We start from the raw sequence: 18,720 nt of genomic DNA, 5'->3' as shown, positions 1-18,720 counted from the left end.
GGAGCGGATTGGGAATGAAAACTCGGACGTCTTTCTTGAGCCAGCCGATGGCGATCTTCTCGGGCAGGGTGGTGGAGTCGAAAGTCAGAACGAGCAAACTAGTGTCCCGTCGCTGACCATCGCGGAAGGTAGTCAGCCGTCTGACGTGCGTGACTCCCTCTCCTCTCAGGTCTGACTGGATCTCATCCTCGGTCATGTGGCGGATCTCGGGGGCAAAAATCGTGCCTTTGCAAGAGTTGCGACTCTGGTGGAGAGAGACCGTCACCTGTTTGCCACAGAACATGGTTGTCTTCAGGAGTGCTTTGGTGTCCCTTCGATTGTGAGTTTTGATCACGAGAGTGCCGTTAGCTGGAGCTTCGATGTCGGGGCCATGCTGGCCACATATAGCAGCGATCTGCTTCTGAGGCCAGAAAACGTTAATCTTCCGGAAAGAGAAGTCGCTATCGGTAGCCTTAACAACCAGAAAGGAGCCGTCGAGAGACAAGTACGGTTCGAGTGGAGAGCGATCAACCGAATCACAGGCAGGTGCGTTGGCCAAGTTCGTGCGCGGGTCAGAGCTCCGGGAGTGGTCGGTGGACGGGCGAGGGTCATGGCTCCGGGCGAGGTCGGTAGACGAGCGAGGGTCAGAGTGCCGGGCGGGGTCAGAGGTCAGGTCAGCGGTCAGGGCGTGGTCAGTGGACGAGCGAGGGTCGGTACCGGGTAGATCAGTCGAAGGTTGGGTAGAGGAGGGAGGGTTGACGGTCGGGCGGGAGTCGGTATCCATGGCAGAGGGAGGAGTCGGATTCAGAGGGGAGTCAGAGTCGGAATCGGATAAGGAGTCGGATAGCGGGCGCTGACGGCGCCGCTTCCCCATCGTGGGGCAACTGGATGCGGTTGTGGGCAGTGAAGGAGAGTGGGTGGAACAACTGGTGAAAGGTTGGATGTGAGGGGTGGGGACGCGCGTAGGAGAGCTCTCAAAACAAACCCGTGAAATGCCAACTGCCGAAGCAAGTTAACGATCACCTTAGCCTGTGTCGATGTGTCGCCGTTTGTTTGTTTGTTTGTTTTGTTGGGTTAGGCCCTTTCGGTCCGATTAGACCATTTCAGAGCCGGAAGGATGATAGGAATTAGGGGGAGACATTGGTCTGGGCAGGCACCCTAGTGAGTCACCGGGGCTGAGCCCATCCCGAAGGACAGGCCGACCAGCCCCAAGGTACTCACTGCACCCGGCTACGGGGTGCGCTCCCTCGGGAGCAGCGGTGCCGCTCCAAGGGAGCAGCCCGCATGAGATAAAGTTGCCTGTCCAGCCCGGAGGGGGGTTGCGGTGTGGAGGAGAAGGATTTCAGTCTCCTGAGGATAGAAGCACGGAACGGTGATGTGTCGCCGCTGCTTTCGTGACCTATATAAGAATCAAAATGGTCTCACTTGGTAGTTTCGGAAGAAAAAGCGCTGCCAATCGTCCCGTGATGAATATTGCAGAGGCTTTAAAGATGCACCCTAACAATTGTACTTTCGCCCCCACTTGAAAACCGCCAAACAATGTGCCAACATATCATTGGTTCAAAAAAAAGTTAAAAAATTGTTGTAATTCAAAACTGTATGAGACAACGCCATCTAGTTGTAACAGTAGATCCAACTCCTTCAGGGCAGGTTATGTAAAGGTTGGCCATCCACGGATACGCGTTTACGATACCTCGAGTAGTTCCAACTCTTTCAGTGAGGGCTGTGCCAATGACTCGACACCCCCGGGGACAATATCCGGTGCTGGGTAGCTACCTTACTGCAGACTGTTTTTTATTTATTTATTTGTGTTTGGGGCATTTCGGTCAAAATGACCATTGCATGCCCATGTGTGAACATCAATGTATTCTAATATCGATGAGTATATTTACATATTGTCTAAGTTAGAGTTTGTCGAATAATCTAATTTCACGAAGGTATGCGAAGAGGAGATCAATCAAGGGTTCTTCAGAATCGCCGAGAACAGAAGCCAATGTGAATTGTATGTTCCTTCGATTGCAATAATCGAGCATCCGTTGTGTTGTATTGTCGAATTTTCTGCAGTCAATAATTATATGTTGAACTGATTGTACGCAGTTACATAGTGAACACCTTGGGCGGGCGTCTCGAGTATATATATGGTTATGTGTATATTTTGTATGGCCCAATCGCATCCTTGCTAATATCCTTTCTTCATGTCTATTATTCCTTTTTGCGGTATGCCATACTTCAATCTTTTCTTTTATTTGTCTGAGTTGTGTATGCTGTGTTATTTGTACCCATTGTTCCTGCCATTTTCTAAAAATAGCCTGTCTTATGTTTGCTCTGATAGAGTTGTATTCCATAGGAATGTTTGTGATTCTTGTAAGATTCAGGGCATTTTTGGCGTGTTCGTCTGCTTTTGTATTTCCGCGTATACCACTATGGCCTGGTATCCAGAGAAAGTGGACCTTTTTCCTGTTGTTCGACAATATATGTAATTTGTTAAAGATGTGAATGAGAAGAGGTGATGCTGGATATGTAGCTTCTAGCGATTGAGCAACAGATCGTGAATCCGTGCAGATCATAGTTTGTGCCCAAGACTTTTCATTAACCAAATCAATTGCTTTTACTATGGCATGAAGTTCGGCTATGAATATCCCAGTTCCATTTTGTAAGCGAGTAGATATTGAATGATTTCCTACGGGATCAAAGACGGCGTTTGCGACGCGGTCACCCGACTTGGACCCGTCCGTAAAAATAAAATGATGTGTAGGAAATTCTTGTTGTGTCTGAAGGAACTTGTGTTGTATTTCTGTGTCTGTCACTTGTGTTTTCGGGCAATCAATAAGAAATGAAACTTTCCAAGACCTGACTACCCATGGAGGGGTGTTCAGTATTGGAAGTGGAAGAATGTTTGGTTGAATGAAGTTAATTTCGTTACAAAATTTCCTTATTCTAGAGGCAATGGTGAGTCCCGATCGTTTCTCTGCGGGACCTAAGCGATTGTGGTGAATTGATGGAAGAATGGTAAGTGTTTTGAATGCGCTGTGGTCTGGGTGAAATCTGACTTTACTACTGAATCGTAAAGTCTGTTCGATGCGTCTAAGGTGTAACGGTGGTATTGTTGCCTCAACTTGAAGGGATGGAATTGGTGAAGTTTTCATCGCGCCAGTTGCAATCCTAATAAATGAATTTTGGATGGTGTCAAGTTTCTTTAAAGTGTTGTCGCTTCCTCCGGAATAAACTACAGAGCCATATTCAATTACTGGTAAGATGAGCGACTTATATAATTGGAGAAGTGTTTGCCGGTCAGCCCCAAAATCTGTGCCAGCAACACAGCGGAATAAGTTAAGTCTCCTTGTACATTTTGTTTTAACATATTGGACGTGTTTACTCATGGACAATCTATTATCTAATACAACGCCAAGGAACTTGAATGAATTGACACGAGGTATAATGTGTCCGGATAAACGTAAGTGTGAAGGCTCCAGCATTCTAGTATTCTTTGTAAAAACCATGACAGCAGACTTCGTTGGAGAAAATATGCAACCATTCTGCCGGGACCATTCATCGAGATTGTTGAGTATATTTTGAAGACGGGGAACAGAATATTGCGAATCGTCATCTGTGCACCAAATGGCGCAATCATCCGCAAATAATGAGTATTGAATATCTTGAGGAACAGAGTTAAATATATCATTTATCATTATATTGAAGAGCATAGGTGACAAGCAGCTTCCCTGCGGTAGACCGTTTTCGAAAGAGAAAGTATCTGAGAAGATGGAGCGAAAACGCAGCTGAAAACTACGAGCACCTGTTAGGAAGCCAACTAAATACCAAGCGAGATGTCCGCGTAAACCGAGATTGTGAAGTTTGCGTAGAAGTGTTGGCCGATGTACCGTGTCGTAAGCACGTGTGATATCTAAAAAGACAGCAGTGGTGTGTTTTTTTAAACTTAAAACCCTTGCGGATGTCTGTTTCAAGGCGGATTATGTGATCTAATGTACTATGATTTTTCCTGAAGCCACTTTGATATTTTGATAACAATGTATTTTTCTCCAGAAACCATTCTAAACGTTTCCCATCCATTCGTTCGAATATCTTTCCAAAACAACTAGTCAAAGAAATTGGACGGTAGTTGTTTGGATCTTTACGGCTTTTTCCTGGTTTAAGAAGTGCAATAACAACTGCTTCCTTCCATGCTTCTGGAAATGCCTGTTTTGTCCACAAATCATTAAATGTTTGCAAAATAAAGTGTAGGGTAGAATCTGGAAGGTGGCGAAAGAACTGATAATGTAGCTGGTCTGGGCCGACAGAGGTATTCCCAGTGGACTGTATGGCGTTTCGAAGTTCCGATAAAGAAAATACATCATTGTATTGCTCTATATTATCGGATACAAATGCATGTGGTGGAAGGCGAGATTGTCTTTGAACATAATCGATGAACCCTGGCCTGTAGTGACGTGATGCACTATGATGGGCTATGGTTTGTGCGATTGTGTTAACAATGTCCTTTGGTTCTGTAATATTTGTGTTATTGACGTGTAAAATTGGAAGAGACGTGAAACTTCTCTTGCCCGACAGAGAGCGTACCAAGTTCCATATTTTACTCAGAGGGGTACGATAGTTGAGTTGCGAAAGGAAAGACTTCCAGGAGGCTCGTTTTGCCTCTCTGATAGTCCTCTTGCACCGTGCTCGTTCTTGGTTTCTTAGAAGAAGTGTTGTATTATTTCTATGGCGTAAGTATAGGCGGAAAGCTCGCTTACGCTTTGCTATGGCGTGAGCTACATTATCAGACCACCATGGGACTCGCTTACATTTTGAAGAAGTAGATGTTTTCGGAATGGATACTTCCGCTGCTGTTAAAATAGTTTCTGTGAGGAATTTAATGCCATGTTCTGGAGACTGAAATTGCTCATGGTCTACCTCACAAAAGGTTCGGAATTTCTCCCAGTCGGCCTTTTTGAAATTCCAACGTGGAACCGAACCCTGGACAACATCAGCATCTGAAGAGAATGTTGTTCGTATCTGGATGGGATAGTGATCACTATGGTGGATGTCATGGTCGACAGACCAATCGAACATTGTAGCGATTTGTGTCGAGCATATTGAAAGATCAATAGCAGTCTCACTGTTGTGTGCTAATGAAAAATATGTGTTATCTCCTTTGTTAAGGAAGACAAGTTGATTTGTGTCGAGAAATCGTTCAATTATATCACCGCGCTCATCGGAGACGCCAATGCTTCGGCCCCAAAGCGGACTGTGAGCATTAAAGTCTCCAAGCAGTAGAAATGGATGTTGAAATTGTGCTATTAGTTGATTGAGATTTCTCTCTAGCGTCTGATTGTCTGTGTTTGGAGGTATGTAGATGGAACAAACATCTATATTCCGTCCATTTAAGCGAATGGTACAAGCAACAGCTTGTAATGGAGTGTTTAATGTGAGTAAATCATGTACATAGTCATTACTAATATACAAAGCGGTGCCGCCATGGCGCCGCTCGCCATCAGTTTCATCATATCGGTACAAAGAGTAATTGAATAACGAGAAATTGTAGGGATCAGTTGGAAGTAACCATGTCTCTTGTAGTGCTATGACAATGGGTGCTAATAACAAAAATAGCATTTTGCTTTCGGCCCAGTTCGAGACTAGGCCTCGGCAGTTCCACTGGAGTAGTGTATTTATTGTTGTTTTTTTGAAGAGGTGTTGTTGTGTGACGTATCACGACGGGGCGAGGCCCAACTTGCCGCACGGTTGTGTCCCATAGACACTCTAGTCGGTGGTCGTGACAAGCGAGGGGTGGGTGCTCGTCCATCCTCTGATGGAGGCTGGGGGCGGGGTCCTTTCGACCGCTGGACTCTTATCCAGGCTCCGGTGGAGCGACCAGCTCCGGCAGAGGGTTTGGCCTGCTGAGCGATCTCCGGTGAGACCTCCGGCTGCGAGTTTGGAGGGGAGGAGGGCATCGGATCACCAAATATGGTCTCGGTGGCGTTGCTGGTGTTCGTGGTCGCAGACGTGGACGTGGTCGTCAGAGGCTTCAGGCACTGGAGAGGGGGTAGTGCTGCGATGGGGTCCGTCTGGGTACTGCAGGAAGCAGTTTGGGTGGTGGCGGCCTTGGCATACGACCGGCCAGGAGCCGGAGTGGCTGTCTCTGCTTCTACGCGGCGGCGGGCATCTGGGTAGGAGCAGCCGGTTTTTGCTTTTACCTCACAAATACGCTTTTCTTTTTGCCACGTGGGGCACTGAGAGGAAGAGACTGAATGTTCCGAGCTACCACAGCTGAGACAAGTAACTGGTTTGGTGCAAGCAGAGTCCGCATGAGGGGCTTCACCACACTTCTGGCAGCGGGCAGCCTGACGGCAGGCGGCACTGCCGTGACCGAATCGTTGACATTTGAAACAGCGGAGCGGATTGGGAATGAAAACTCGGACGTCTTTCTTGAGCCAGCCGATGGCGATCTTCTCGGGCAGGGTGGTGGAGTCGAAAGTCAGAACGAGCAAACTAGTGTCCCGTCGCTGACCATCGCGGAAGGTAGTCAGCCGTCTGACGTGCGTGACTCCCTCTCCTCTCAGGTCTGACTGGATCTCATCCTCGGTCATGTGGCGGATCTCGGGGGCAAAAATCGTGCCTTTGCAAGAGTTGCGACTCTGATGGAGAGAGACCGTCACCTGTTTGCCACAGAACATGGTTGTCTTCAGGAGTGCTTTGGTGTCCCTTCGATTGTGAGTTTTGATCACGAGAGTGCCGTTAGCTGGAGCTTCGATGTCGGGGCCATGCTGGCCACAGATAGCAGCGATCTGCTTCTGAGGCCAGAAAACGTTAATCTTCCGGAAAGAGAAGTCGCTATCGGTAGCCTTAACAACCAGAAAGGAGCCGTCGAGAGACAAGTACGGTTCGAGTGGAGAGCGATCAACCGAATCACAGGCAGGTGCGTTGGCCAAGTTCGTGCGCGGGTCAGAGCTCCGGGAGTGGTCGGTGGACGGGCGAGGGTCATGGCTCCGGGCGAGGTCGGTAGACGAGCGAGGGTCAGAGTGCCGGGCGGGGTCAGAGGTCAGGTCAGCGGTCAGGGCGTGGTCAGTGGACGAGCGAGGGTCGGTACCGGGTAGATCAGTCGAAGGGTGGGTAGAGGAGGGAGGGTTGACGGTCGGGCGGGAGTCGGTATCCATGGCAGAAGGAGGAGTCGGATTCAGAGGGGAGTCAGAGTCGGAATCGGATAAGGAGTCGGATAGCGGGCGCTGACGGCGCCGCTTCCCCATCGTGGGGCAACTGGATGCGGTTGTGGGCAGTGAAGGAGAGTGTGTGGAACAACTGGTGAAAGGTTGGATGTGAGGGGTGGGGACGCACGTAGGAGAGCTCTCAAAACAAACCCGTGAAATGCCAACTGCCGAAGCAAGTTAACGATCACCTTAGCCTGTGTTGCAGACTGTGGGTACAGTGCATATTTACGAGTAATAAGGCAGGCAAGTCTGCTTACCCTCTAGCTAGAATCTGGACATGGCGAGTTAATACACATATACCACCCGCAAAGCAACGCTTAATTCGCCAGCTTCGGGTGAAATTGTTTTCAGTGTATGCTTTCATCTTTTTCCGAGGCGGTCTATAGGCGATTGAGTTTCGACGGACATTTGGCTATACCTACAACACTATAAATGCTCAAGGTCGTCGTTCACTTTTCAGAGACAGACAGGCAGACAGCTAATGGAATGAAGGAGAGAAAATACATACCTACACTGACCCAATAGAACCACCACTCATCTGCCTGACAACCATTAAGCAGCACAGGCCAAGGAACACCAGTGCTCACAATAACTCTTCCGCGACCTTTGCGGGAACGCAATGTCACACTGACCCATTATGATAGAACATCATGTATCCTTTTGTGCGCGGCCGTAACGGTATCCCTGAAACAGCTTGAACCGAGGAATGTAAAAATGCCGCACATTCGGAGCGCTGCAGCACATTTGGAAGCGAGTGTTGACCTTCAGAGTAATCCAATGAAGAACGTCCCACCGTTTTATTACTTCCGAAGGATTACTTATAATGTCCCACAAAGTTACATAGGTACCAGTTGATGCGTCATTAGCACCGGTAACAATATCAACAGCAGACGGCAAGCACCTGCATCTCCGTGTCGCGGGACAGTTGTGTTTCAATTTTGATTTATTTAGGCATAGCATGATCTCTAGTTTCTACAGAGGGCATGTGCGACGGACATCATTCATTACGTTATGGAATAAAACAGACTGCAAATAACTGATATAGAGTGAAAAAGATGCTGAAGCAAGAAGTGCAGCATGGCTTAAAACAACTTTTGAAGTTGCAATAGTTATCAGCTACACACATGCGTTAGTGTTAAAAGAAATAGTTCACTTTTTAACATGGGTTTTGAACTGGAATAGCAGTTCCGTAGCTTGGGCTGAGACGAGCATAAATCAGGAGCTTTTACAGCCCAACGATCACCCTAGGCAAAGATATTCTATTTCTCGTCCCGAAAAAGGTGTCTTGCGTTGAGGATGTGTGCCTTGCATATATTTCCATCCAGTATGAAAAGAGCATGGGTCCCGAAAATTCTTCAGAAACTAGAGAAATTATCTACGAGAACTCTAGAGAAATTCTCGTACTGATCAATTAGGACATTCAGGGGAACATTATCAGATCGAGCAGATCGCCCAAATGCCGGTGGCTGCGATAATTTCTCTGTTTGTGAAGAATTTTCGGGACCCATGCTCTTTTCATACTGGATCGCGTGTGCCTTACAGAAACTGAAAAGTTCTTCCTATATCAAAATATAGAAAAAAAAATCTTTTGTTATAAAAAGGTTTTATTTTCTTTGCTGATTATTTTGAACATAAAAAATAATAAATCGTTGCAAAAAAAAATAATTTCGTGAAAGTGAACTATTTCCTTTAACGGAGTTCTATAGCCTTGGTGTTAACATAAATAAATATGCCGGCATTTTTAACCTGACAAGTAACAGTTGCAGTTAACGATTACCTGTACGGTTAACAATTGTACTTTTTATATTATCCAGCGCCAAAAAGACAGCTCCAGCCTAGGTCTCAGCCCGATGCCGACTGTCACCGGGGATTTTCCATCAGGCACGGGCTAGGGCGAAGACGAGCCCAGGTAAGTGGGAGGGTAAGGGAGAGGGATGGGTGAGGGTCGGGGTCGGTACCGCGGGCATTAACGGGACCCCCTCCCCCCGGTCCCTGTGTCAGCTTCAATGGGAAAAACCGTCAACTCGGAGGGTCCGTGTAGCCCAGGAATGCTGTTTTCGACGGGACCGGGGTGGTCAGAATGGTTAACAGAAGCGGGGAACAAATCCTGGGGTACCCAGGGGGTCAGGCTACCGTGCGGCCGGGCGGTTTGGGTGGGGGCGGGGAGACGGTGGGATCAGAGGGGTTAGGGGGACCGGCGGCGGCAGAGCCCAGGCGTCCTGTGTCCGGTATTTACCGGTTCTATCCACCCTCTGCCGATGTGTGACGCCCCGTTTCGGTGAACCGCCTTGACGCAATCCGTTTGCAGACGGAGGATTGCGAAAAGGAAAGCTCCGCCCGCGAGGACCGCTGAATTGGTGCAGGACGGCTGACGGGCCACGATCATGCTGTGTTAAACTGTTAACTCGTAATAGCCGTTTTCACGACGGCCATCTGGTACACATTTGGTGCACCTCTGGTACAGATTTGGTCAAATCTGGTGCAGATTTGGTCAAATCAGGTCCACTGTGTCTCTTAACAGCTATCAGCTAGGGTTGCACTAATTGCTTATATGCCTGCTTTGTCATATTATCAGGGAGCATCATCGATTAAAACACTGAAATTATTTCATAAAATGAAGATATTTGCTGTAAAAGAAATTAGGTGCAGATTTGGTCAAATCAGGTGCATTCGCCGGATAGCCCGTCGTGAAAACGGCTAATTAAGTCTGCTGATCATGCATGAAATATCGCCAATCGCCAGAGGTTATTGGAAGGTTTTGGGGTCTTGGTTAAGAATATCGAATTACTGTAAAAGACAAAAATCAAGAATAGGTGAATGTGATGTGATCAATGAAGGAAGGCATCTGCAGACGCCTGATGCCAAAGTCAGATGCAAAGCTGCGCTGTAATTTGCGTGGGTCAACCTCAATTGATTGGAGGATGCCTAACTAATAGTTGGTGAGTCCGAGTGACCGATTTAACCGAACCGACCACCAGCTGCAGTGGGTCGCGGCACACCAGTAGTCAGTAACCAGTTGCCGCAGTGGAACATTGCTGAGCCTACCGCAATTCCTTTGGGACAGGACTTCTGCTGGGGGTGTCCCCGTGGAACAGGCTATCCAGTAACCCAGCACAACGTTCATCCGTCCCCTTCCCCAGTATCACTTGTCATACAAGCATAAGGAGTCAGCGTCAGAGCTCTGGAGCTCGTAACACCCTAGTGACCCTCGCCAGCAGTGCCGGGCCAGTTTACCTATACCTGCTGCTGCTGACTGCCTGATGGACATTTGCCGACTGCTGAGTTGACTGCAATGATCCCTGGCACTATAGCTACCGTGAATTCTGATATTCAGGGTTGTGGAATACTCGTAAGCACTAAGCAGTAAGCTAGCCTGATGATAGAGAAAGCTGACAGACGCTGAAGCCTGAAGGTTTCCAAAGTTAGGTACTCTGAGCTCACCTCACCCACCAGTCAGCTCAGCTCAGCAGTGTCAACTGGGATGTTCTCCCAGCGCAAGACGGACCACTGTAAAAATCTTGGACGAACCCGGACCAGCCCTCACTGTAGGTAGGAACCTAAACGGTATAAATCAAAAGCCCAACCAAGCGGCTGAGATCAGGGTTGGGTACTAATGGAAGCTGGATCGTGTACAGTCTGTCTTAAAAGTACCGCGCAAAGTGACCGGGTGGATCCATCAAGCCTGACCGAGGAAGGGCCTGCTATAATTCTTGAAAGTCACCGAACCAATTGTTTTTTTTTTGGGGGGGGGGTTGGGCCCTTTCGGTCCAATGAGACCATTTCAGAGCCGGGAGGATGATATAGGATATAGGGGGAGATATTGGTCTGGGCAGGCACCTAGTGAGTCACCGGGGCTGAGCCCGTCCAGAGGACAGGCCATCCAGCCCCAAAGTACTTACTACTCACTGCACCCGGCTACGGGGTGCGCTCCCTCGGGAGCAGCAGTGCCGCTCCAAGGGAGCAGCCCGCATGAGATAAAGTTGCCTGTCCAGCCCGGAGGGGGTTGCGGCGTGGAGAAGGATTTCTGTGTCCTGAGGATAGAAGCACGGAACGGTGTGACCGAACCAATTGACCTGGGAAATGGATTGTTGTTTGTTTTGTTGGGTTAGGCCCTTTCGGTCGACAAGACCATTGCAGAGCCGGAAGGATGATAGGAATTAGGGGGAGACATTGGTCTGGGCAGGCACCCTAGTGAGTCGCCGGGGCTGAGCCCGTCCAAAGACAGGCCACCCAGCCCCAAGGCACTCACTGCACCCGGCTACGGGGTGCGCTCCCTCAGGAGCAGCGGTGCCGCTCCAAGGGAGCAGCCCGCATGAGATAAAGTTGCCTGTCCAGCCCGGAGGGGGGTTGCGGCGTGGAGGAGAAGGATTTCAGTATCCTGAGGATAGAAGCACGGATAGGTGGGAAATGGACAAGGTCACAAGGATGTCAATTGCTTCGCGGTGAGTCGGTGACTCAAGTTTAGCAGGCCTTTCCTCGGTCCTAGGCTTCAGGCTTGGTGGATCCACCGTTACTTTGCGCAGTACCTACTTTTAAGACAGACTGCACATGCTACGGCTGATGACATGAAAGCAATAAATGTGATTCATTGATTCCCTTGAATAAAAAAAAATCATCTTCCCAATCCCATGGAAGTATGTTTTAGGGCCTTGAGTGTGCCCTGTGTGCTCTGTAGTGTCATCTAGCGGCAGTAACGTAACCTCGCAACAGCTGAATGCTATGCATTTTTAGCATGCATATATGGCGCGAAAGAGACAAAATACTTTTGGCCGTTTTGGCATGAAATTGTAATTCAAATTGGACCTAAGTGTAGTGATTTAATTCAAATTATAAAGGCTCCCTGCTCGTTAACATTTTTGATATACCTTGCATTTTTGTTATTCAATGGTGTGCTCAATAGGAGTCATTGACGCTTGATTTGCCAAAAACTGAAGTTGAAGAGCTTTTGGGCTTTGACTTCCGCTGGTCGTGTTGTGTCTCAGCTCCTTTCATTTATCTGGACACATCTTCCAAATGAATATTGTTTATAAGTACAGTCGTCTCGGCCGCTTAGGAGTGATAACATCCTTCCAGTCCTACCATGGTCAAAGACACCTTTCTGTGAAAAGCCACAGAAATCTCCTGGAAGCATATGAATCTGCAAAGAGACTTTGCTTTTGTAAGTACCTACCTACCTGTGTTTATTGGCAATTTTGCATCTATATACAGATAATCAGTATAGGTGCTACTCAAAGCTAGTTACATTTTTGCATGGAAATGTGTTGCTCTATTAGATTCATATTTTAGATTAACGGACATCAACTTAATTTATCATTTGTTTCACTTGCCCTGTTTTTTATCTATAAGATTACTGTCTACCTTTGTCTACCTATCATGCATTCAGCATTACCGCCATTGATTAGATGTCCTGTCAAGGAACAAAAGTAAAGGAAAATTTGTTAGTAAATCAGTTAGAGTATTGATTTTTTCAATGAAGGCAGCAGAGCATGGTGACTGTTAACAGCATTGGTATTGTAACCTGGCTTAATATCCCTGGGCCAGACTATGTGATTTTTTATTTGTTAGAGAACGTTCACAGGATCAAAATTACTTATCAACCACCTTTGTTTTCAGCAAAGAAGCCACCTCCTGATGTCAATCCAAGAGCAGTGTTTGCTAACAATGAAATCCATCTGAGAAATGTCAGCATTTATGGCTTTGATTATGACTACACTCTTGCTCACTATAAGCCCTCAATGCACCATCTTATCTATGACCTAGGGAAGAAAGCTCTTGTGGAAAAATTCAAGGTACATTGACATAGGACCACTAGGAACTAGGAAACACCCTATGCTAAATGCAATATCTAAGTTTAATAGTGCTGCCTGTGTTTCAGTGTGTATTCTTTTTATATTTCCACTTTTTGTTCATCATTTGTGCATACTGTGTGGTGTGTATATATAGCACATTTCAGTAACAATATTCTCATATTGACCTGGTTTAGCAATCATTGTCATTCATTTAAAGTTAGGATGTTCTTGTTACATATGCTGATTTGGGTGTGCATACTTCTATGTTCTTATATAATTATAAATTGTAAGTGATTTATTTGCCCGTTTTCAGTATCCCAAGGACATAGAAAATCTCCGTTATTTGCCGGATTTCGCCGTGCGCGGCCTACACTACGACATTCACAAGGGCCTTCTTATCAAGGTGGACTCCTTCAACCAGATTCAGCTGGGATCGGTGTACAGGTCAGTCATAACCAACCGGTTTCTATTAGCATGTAGAAACGAGACGCTGTAGTTACTGGTAGGAATATACGTTTGTGTTCGTAGTTTTCGTCACGTTTTCGTCATGCCTTTCATCTGCCGTCTCTCGGGAGTCGGGAGCACAATGAAGCATGCGGTGGCGTCAACTGTCGGCCGTTTTACGAAGCTGAGCTTCTCCCGACAGCCAGTAGAGCCTCTTCTATCCCACGAGCTAGGCGCTAGCTCACGATATTGTTGGACTTCGCATTCGTCATTTTAGCAATGGTCATTGATTGAAAAAGGTTTTAATCGTTTTCAATCCCAGATATAGAGATGGGTACTCTGCGAACTGATGGTGCCGGTTTCAGAACGCGAGTTCAATCAATGTTCGACGTCCGTCCAAAGACTGAAGTCCGTCTTAGTTACTTGGTATGTTTAGTTTCAGTTTGTTATTCAAAGCATCTATTGGTTGGGGGTTCGCACTGCATTTGTATATCTACTTGACATGAGAAAATCGATCCAAGAGGTGCAAGATGAGGTCGTACCAGGTCAAAGGAATAATTGTTTACTTGCGTCCCTGAAGGAATCATTGCCGCGCGTCCTGCATATTGTGAATAGCTATTGGGCGGTGATCGATCTCACACCTGATATCCTAAGTGTGTCTCAATTAAGCGATTGCTCGCCATATCGATAATACGACTCCTCATGTGGTGAAGTGATGAACGACGCGGCTGTTTGAATTGGTGCACCGTTACCACCTTTACGACTATTTGATCGTACTGAATGGCCTCAAATGGCCGGCAATCCACATTTCTGATATGCAGTTTTCCGGAATGGCACGTGGCGGTCCTGAGCCGGGAGGGGGGGGGGTGAGGGGGATGTCGTATGGCTCGGCGGTGTCACTGGGTGGTCATGGTCATATGACCTCTGCCCTCGGTGGGCTGCTACTCCACTCTGCCGGCGTTTGAGGAGCAATAAACAAGCCCCGACTGTTGCCGGGCGGGGCAGGAGGGGTGGCCCGACACGAGTACAACCGGCGATTGTGCGAATTGATCATGTTCTTCGAGCTTCGAGCTCCCATTTCATGTGCTGGCGCGAAAGAACGGGTTAGCTGTCTGAACTCAGTGACCTTTACTAACTTGACTTGAATAAAATATTGTTGGTTTGGTGTTGCGAATCACCAATCGGACCTGTTCACGAGCTTTTTAACATGAAGCTGTAGTGAGAAAGTTGGGCAAATGATGTGCATCACTTACCATATTTATATCACTGAAATTATATTTTACTTCGCTCAATTTTTTGCAGTGCTGAATTACTGAGAAAGAAACACGTTTTTCCATAAGGTATGGCAAGTTACGCAATCAACGTTCATCCACTTAGCTGCAGCCAAGCGTTGCACTATAGATCTCAGCTCCTGACGGTAATGTTCCAAGGCCGTCTGGCTATGGCGTCCTTCCAAGGCGCGTCAGATGAGGTGGGGGTTACTCAAGGTCAGGGCAGGGGGGGGGGGCGTGACCGACGCGACCGGCCGACTGATCTCTAACGGGCGCAGTTACCGTGCTACTGCGGTGTCAGTCGCTGCTCTACACATCTACTGCGAGATCTCAGTGTCACGTGGGCTGCTGCTCTACTGCGAGAGCTCCGAATAGATTCGACTGTGTCGGTGGACAGTGGACTGTGTGGAACCGAAGGTGCCAGTGGACAGTGGACTGCGACGACTGCGTGGAGCCGAAGGTGCCAGTGGACTACGTGGAACCGAAGGTGCTGGCGGTCGGTGGACAGTGGACTGCGTGGAACTGATGGTGCCAGTGGACAAGTGGACTACGTGGAACCGAAGAGCAGCGGAAGCTGGGGAGTCGGAGTCGCAGAGAGTCGGATTTACCACAGCCGGGTCAAGGATCGAGTCGGATCTGTCATCGTTGAAAAGTCAAATAATCATACTTCGAATCTGTAATTGGATTTGTTTGTGGACGGATCCGGCATTGAGTGATTGAAATTTCACCTCAGATGCTTTAGTGCTCATTAGTGGACATAACAAGACGTCGAGAAACAGAGTTACAGCTGTTGACGTCAAATTTCACGGCCGGGTCAGTGAGGTCACCACTTACCATAGGCATAGAGTGACACCCATCAGCCAGCAGTGCGGACGTGTTTCATCAGCTGGCTGGAGGTCAGCCAATCGCGTCATTTGTAAGTCATCACAGAATAAGCAGACTTGAGTCGCTGGGGTGCTCCATAGACGATCGGCCAGTGGAGTGATGGTCAAGTCATTGTGGTGGTGTGCTGTTTAAAGTTGAAACGTTGTGTCACTGTTAATCAGCTAGTGGGGACGTTAGTTGGCTGACAGCATCAGTGATCTACATCATCTACATCGTCTACGTAATCTACGTCACCATTCCACCGTAATTTCGTCTAAAACCAGCGGCGACAACCAGCAGCGTTTTCCTCCGATATGGCAGAAAGTGCCGCACCTGTTACAAACGGAGCCGCCCCTGTCACGGGTGGCATGCCTCCGTTCGGTGGCCCACCCTTATCTGAGACCGTCTCCACCCCTGTCGCTGTCGACATTCCTACTTCCGAGACCAGCAATGGACACTGTACCAGCAATGGACATGAGACCAGCAATGGGTACGGCGCCTCTGGGACCTCAGCTACCACTCATCAGTCAGAAAACTCCCTCTCCGACGAGCCTCCCATCGCCATCCGTCCGCTGGCCGTCTCCGATTGTGAGCAGCTGGTGGACCTGCTGCACGCCATCAACCAGCTGGAGGGCAGGGACATGACGCTGCCGCAGCTGAGCGCCGCCGATCTGACGCGCGAGGCGTTCGGCTCTGAGCCGCCGTCGTTCCGCTGTGTGGTCGCCGAGCGTGCCGGCCGGCTGGTCGGACACGCCATCTTCACCGTGTCCTGGGCCGGCTACGACGGTATCGGTAAATGTCTCTACATGACCGACCTGTACGTGGACCCGGCGCTGCGCCGGCGCGGCGTCGGCCGCCGCCTGCTGCAGGCCGTCGCCGCCGCCGGCGTCAGTCTCGGCGCGCCGCACATCGACTTCAACGTGTACGCCTGGAACGAGCCGGCCGTACGGTTCTACGCGGGCTTCGGATGTCGCTCGGCCACCGCCGAGAGCCGCATGGAGTGCTACTACTGCGAGCAGCCGGCCGTCCGCCGGCTGGCCGAGGCGTACCACGCCGAGGAGCGCTCAGCAGACGCGCCGATCAAGTAGACGCGGGCCCCGGCTGGCGCTGAATTGTCTCCGTGTCACTGTGTGGCCGCTCTTACCTGGTACTCTTACTTGGTGGGGCTCCTTCTGCTTCGCAGCCGGTAGTAAGGACTGGAGCAGGAGGAACCCGGATAGGATCAGGACACGCCAGTCACAGTCTCCCCACGATGATGTCCTATAGATATGGCCAGATGACTGGAAAGTGTGTGTCCTCGTGGTATATGCCATTGGAAAACAACACTTATCGGTATGTTTGCACAAATATCGCGAGTCAGATGTAGTCGTACAATGTGTTACCTAGTGCCTGTGCGAGAAGTCGTTTGAAAGACGACAGATCTGAAGCGGCCACCACGGCCTCTGGCAAACTATTCCAGATAGCCACCCGACGATGCGAAAACGAGCGCTGCCGCACGTTCGAAACAGCACGTGCTACATGCAGCTTGAAGCAGTGACCACGAGTTCCACCTCGGGGAGGCTGATGGAAAATGTCCTCAGGGGTTATTGTGCTCTTCCCATGGAAAATCTTCCAGTACTGTATCAGATCGGCGCGAATTAGTCGGCCTTGCACAGAGAAAAGGTCAAGTTCCTTCAGCCTCTCCGCATAAGTCATGTCATGCATCCCTTCAATGTGTTTTGTCCATCTGCGCTGTACCCTTTCTAGTTTACGCACATCCTCAGCATATTCGGTGCACCACAGACAAGACGCATACTCAAGCACAGGCCTTACATGCGTCCTGAGAAGGAACAACATGAATGCGGGTGATCGACAAACTGTAGCCTTTTTAAAATTGTGACACAGTCCACCGGCCTTATGCACTACAGTGGCTATATGTAGATGAAATTTTAACGAATCATCGACCAACACTCCTAGGTCGCGCTGCGAGTGATGGATCGGAAGTGGTGTACCGTCTAACGTGTACAACGGCTGAGATTGGCTACAGAACTTCCGGGAAAATCTCAACACCGCACACTTAGCCTTGTTCATGCGCAAGCCCCAGGACAGAGAGGTCTTATACAGCACGTCAATATCTTGTTGCAGTGTCGGATCTGTCTGGGGATACAACGCCACAGAGTTGCGCGCAACAGAAGCATACAATTTAAGGTCATCGGCAAACATCTTAAAAGTACAGGAAAGCTTTGAGCACACAAAATTAATATATATCAAAAACAACAGCGGACCTAACACGGAACCCTGTGGAACACCACTGCACACGTCTCTGCTGCTGCTTAAGTTACCACCAACACACACCTGCATGACTCTATCTGTTAAGAATGAAGAAATCCAAGAGAGTAGGCATCCATCAATACCCAACAGCTGAAGTTTCCTAAGCAGTATTCTATGACACACCACATCGAACGCCTTGGAGTAATCAAACAGAACAAGATCAACGGTCTGACCTGCGTCAACTTTCAATGATACGTCGTCATAGACAAGTAGGAGCTGTTCCATCACCGATCTCTCGGGACGGAACCCAAACTGGTGCTCCGATATAATTCTATTTGAATCCAGGTACTCGTATACATGTTTGGCAATGACACGTTCTAGCACCTTACAACAGACAGGGGTAAGACTTACGGGTCTATAATTAAGGGGTTCATATCGCTTTCCCTTCTTAAACAGCGGTATTACATTAGACCTCTTCCAGGCGCTTGGAACGGTACCTTCCACAATCGATCGGTTAAAGATAACATGTAAAGGGTAAGTTAGGACATCACTACAATTTTTTAACACTAGCGGATGAATAAAATCAGGACCCATTGCAGAGTTTGTGTCAAGGGAGCGAAGATGTGACAGCACATCCTGCGCCGTAACTCGGATAGCGTCAATAGAACCGTCAAAGGTCTGATGAGGCTCTTGGGCAGTGGGGACCTCTTTCATAAACACAGAGGCAAAAGAAGAGGCCAGTATTTCACCCATGACTAATGGGTCCGAAGTCAGTTGTCCCGTATCTAACCTTAAAGGCCCTACAGCAACCGGCGCAACCTTCTTAGATCTGACGTAAGAGTGCAAGAGTTTTGGACACTCACTGAACCTCTGTATCATAGATTGCTCGTATGACGCCTGAGACATCACATCAAAGTTACGAAC

The 18,720-nt window shown here is 48.5% G+C and overlaps 1 protein-coding gene across 2 annotated transcripts in view; it reads left to right on the top strand.

Moving 5' to 3' along the window:
* The first annotated feature begins 11,912 nt into the window (after window positions 1-11,912).
* The window catches only part of LOC122384777 (5'-nucleotidase domain-containing protein 3-like), a 40,063-nt gene continuing 33,255 nt past the window's right edge, over window positions 11,913-18,720 (top strand). Inside the window, exons 1-3 of one of the 2 annotated variants that reach the window (XM_043372507.1) lie at window positions 11,913-12,336; window positions 12,792-12,967; window positions 13,281-13,411. In XM_043372507.1, the coding sequence (XP_043228442.1) occupies window positions 12,192-12,336; window positions 12,792-12,967; window positions 13,281-13,411 (452 nt within the window). In that variant the 5' untranslated portion in view covers window positions 11,913-12,191. The remainder of the gene's footprint in view (window positions 12,337-12,791; window positions 12,968-13,280; window positions 13,412-18,720) is intronic. The other variant, XM_043372508.1, reaches the window with a different exon arrangement.

This window comes from Amphibalanus amphitrite, unplaced genomic scaffold, assembly GCF_019059575.1.
Source record: "Amphibalanus amphitrite isolate SeventyFive unplaced genomic scaffold, NRLGWU_Aamphi_draft 000198F_arrow, whole genome shotgun sequence".
Classification (NCBI taxonomy): Eukaryota; Metazoa; Arthropoda; class Thecostraca; order Balanomorpha; family Balanidae; genus Amphibalanus; species Amphibalanus amphitrite.
Note: the sequence above shows the minus strand (reverse complement) of the source record. Positions and strands in the feature narration are given on the sequence as shown.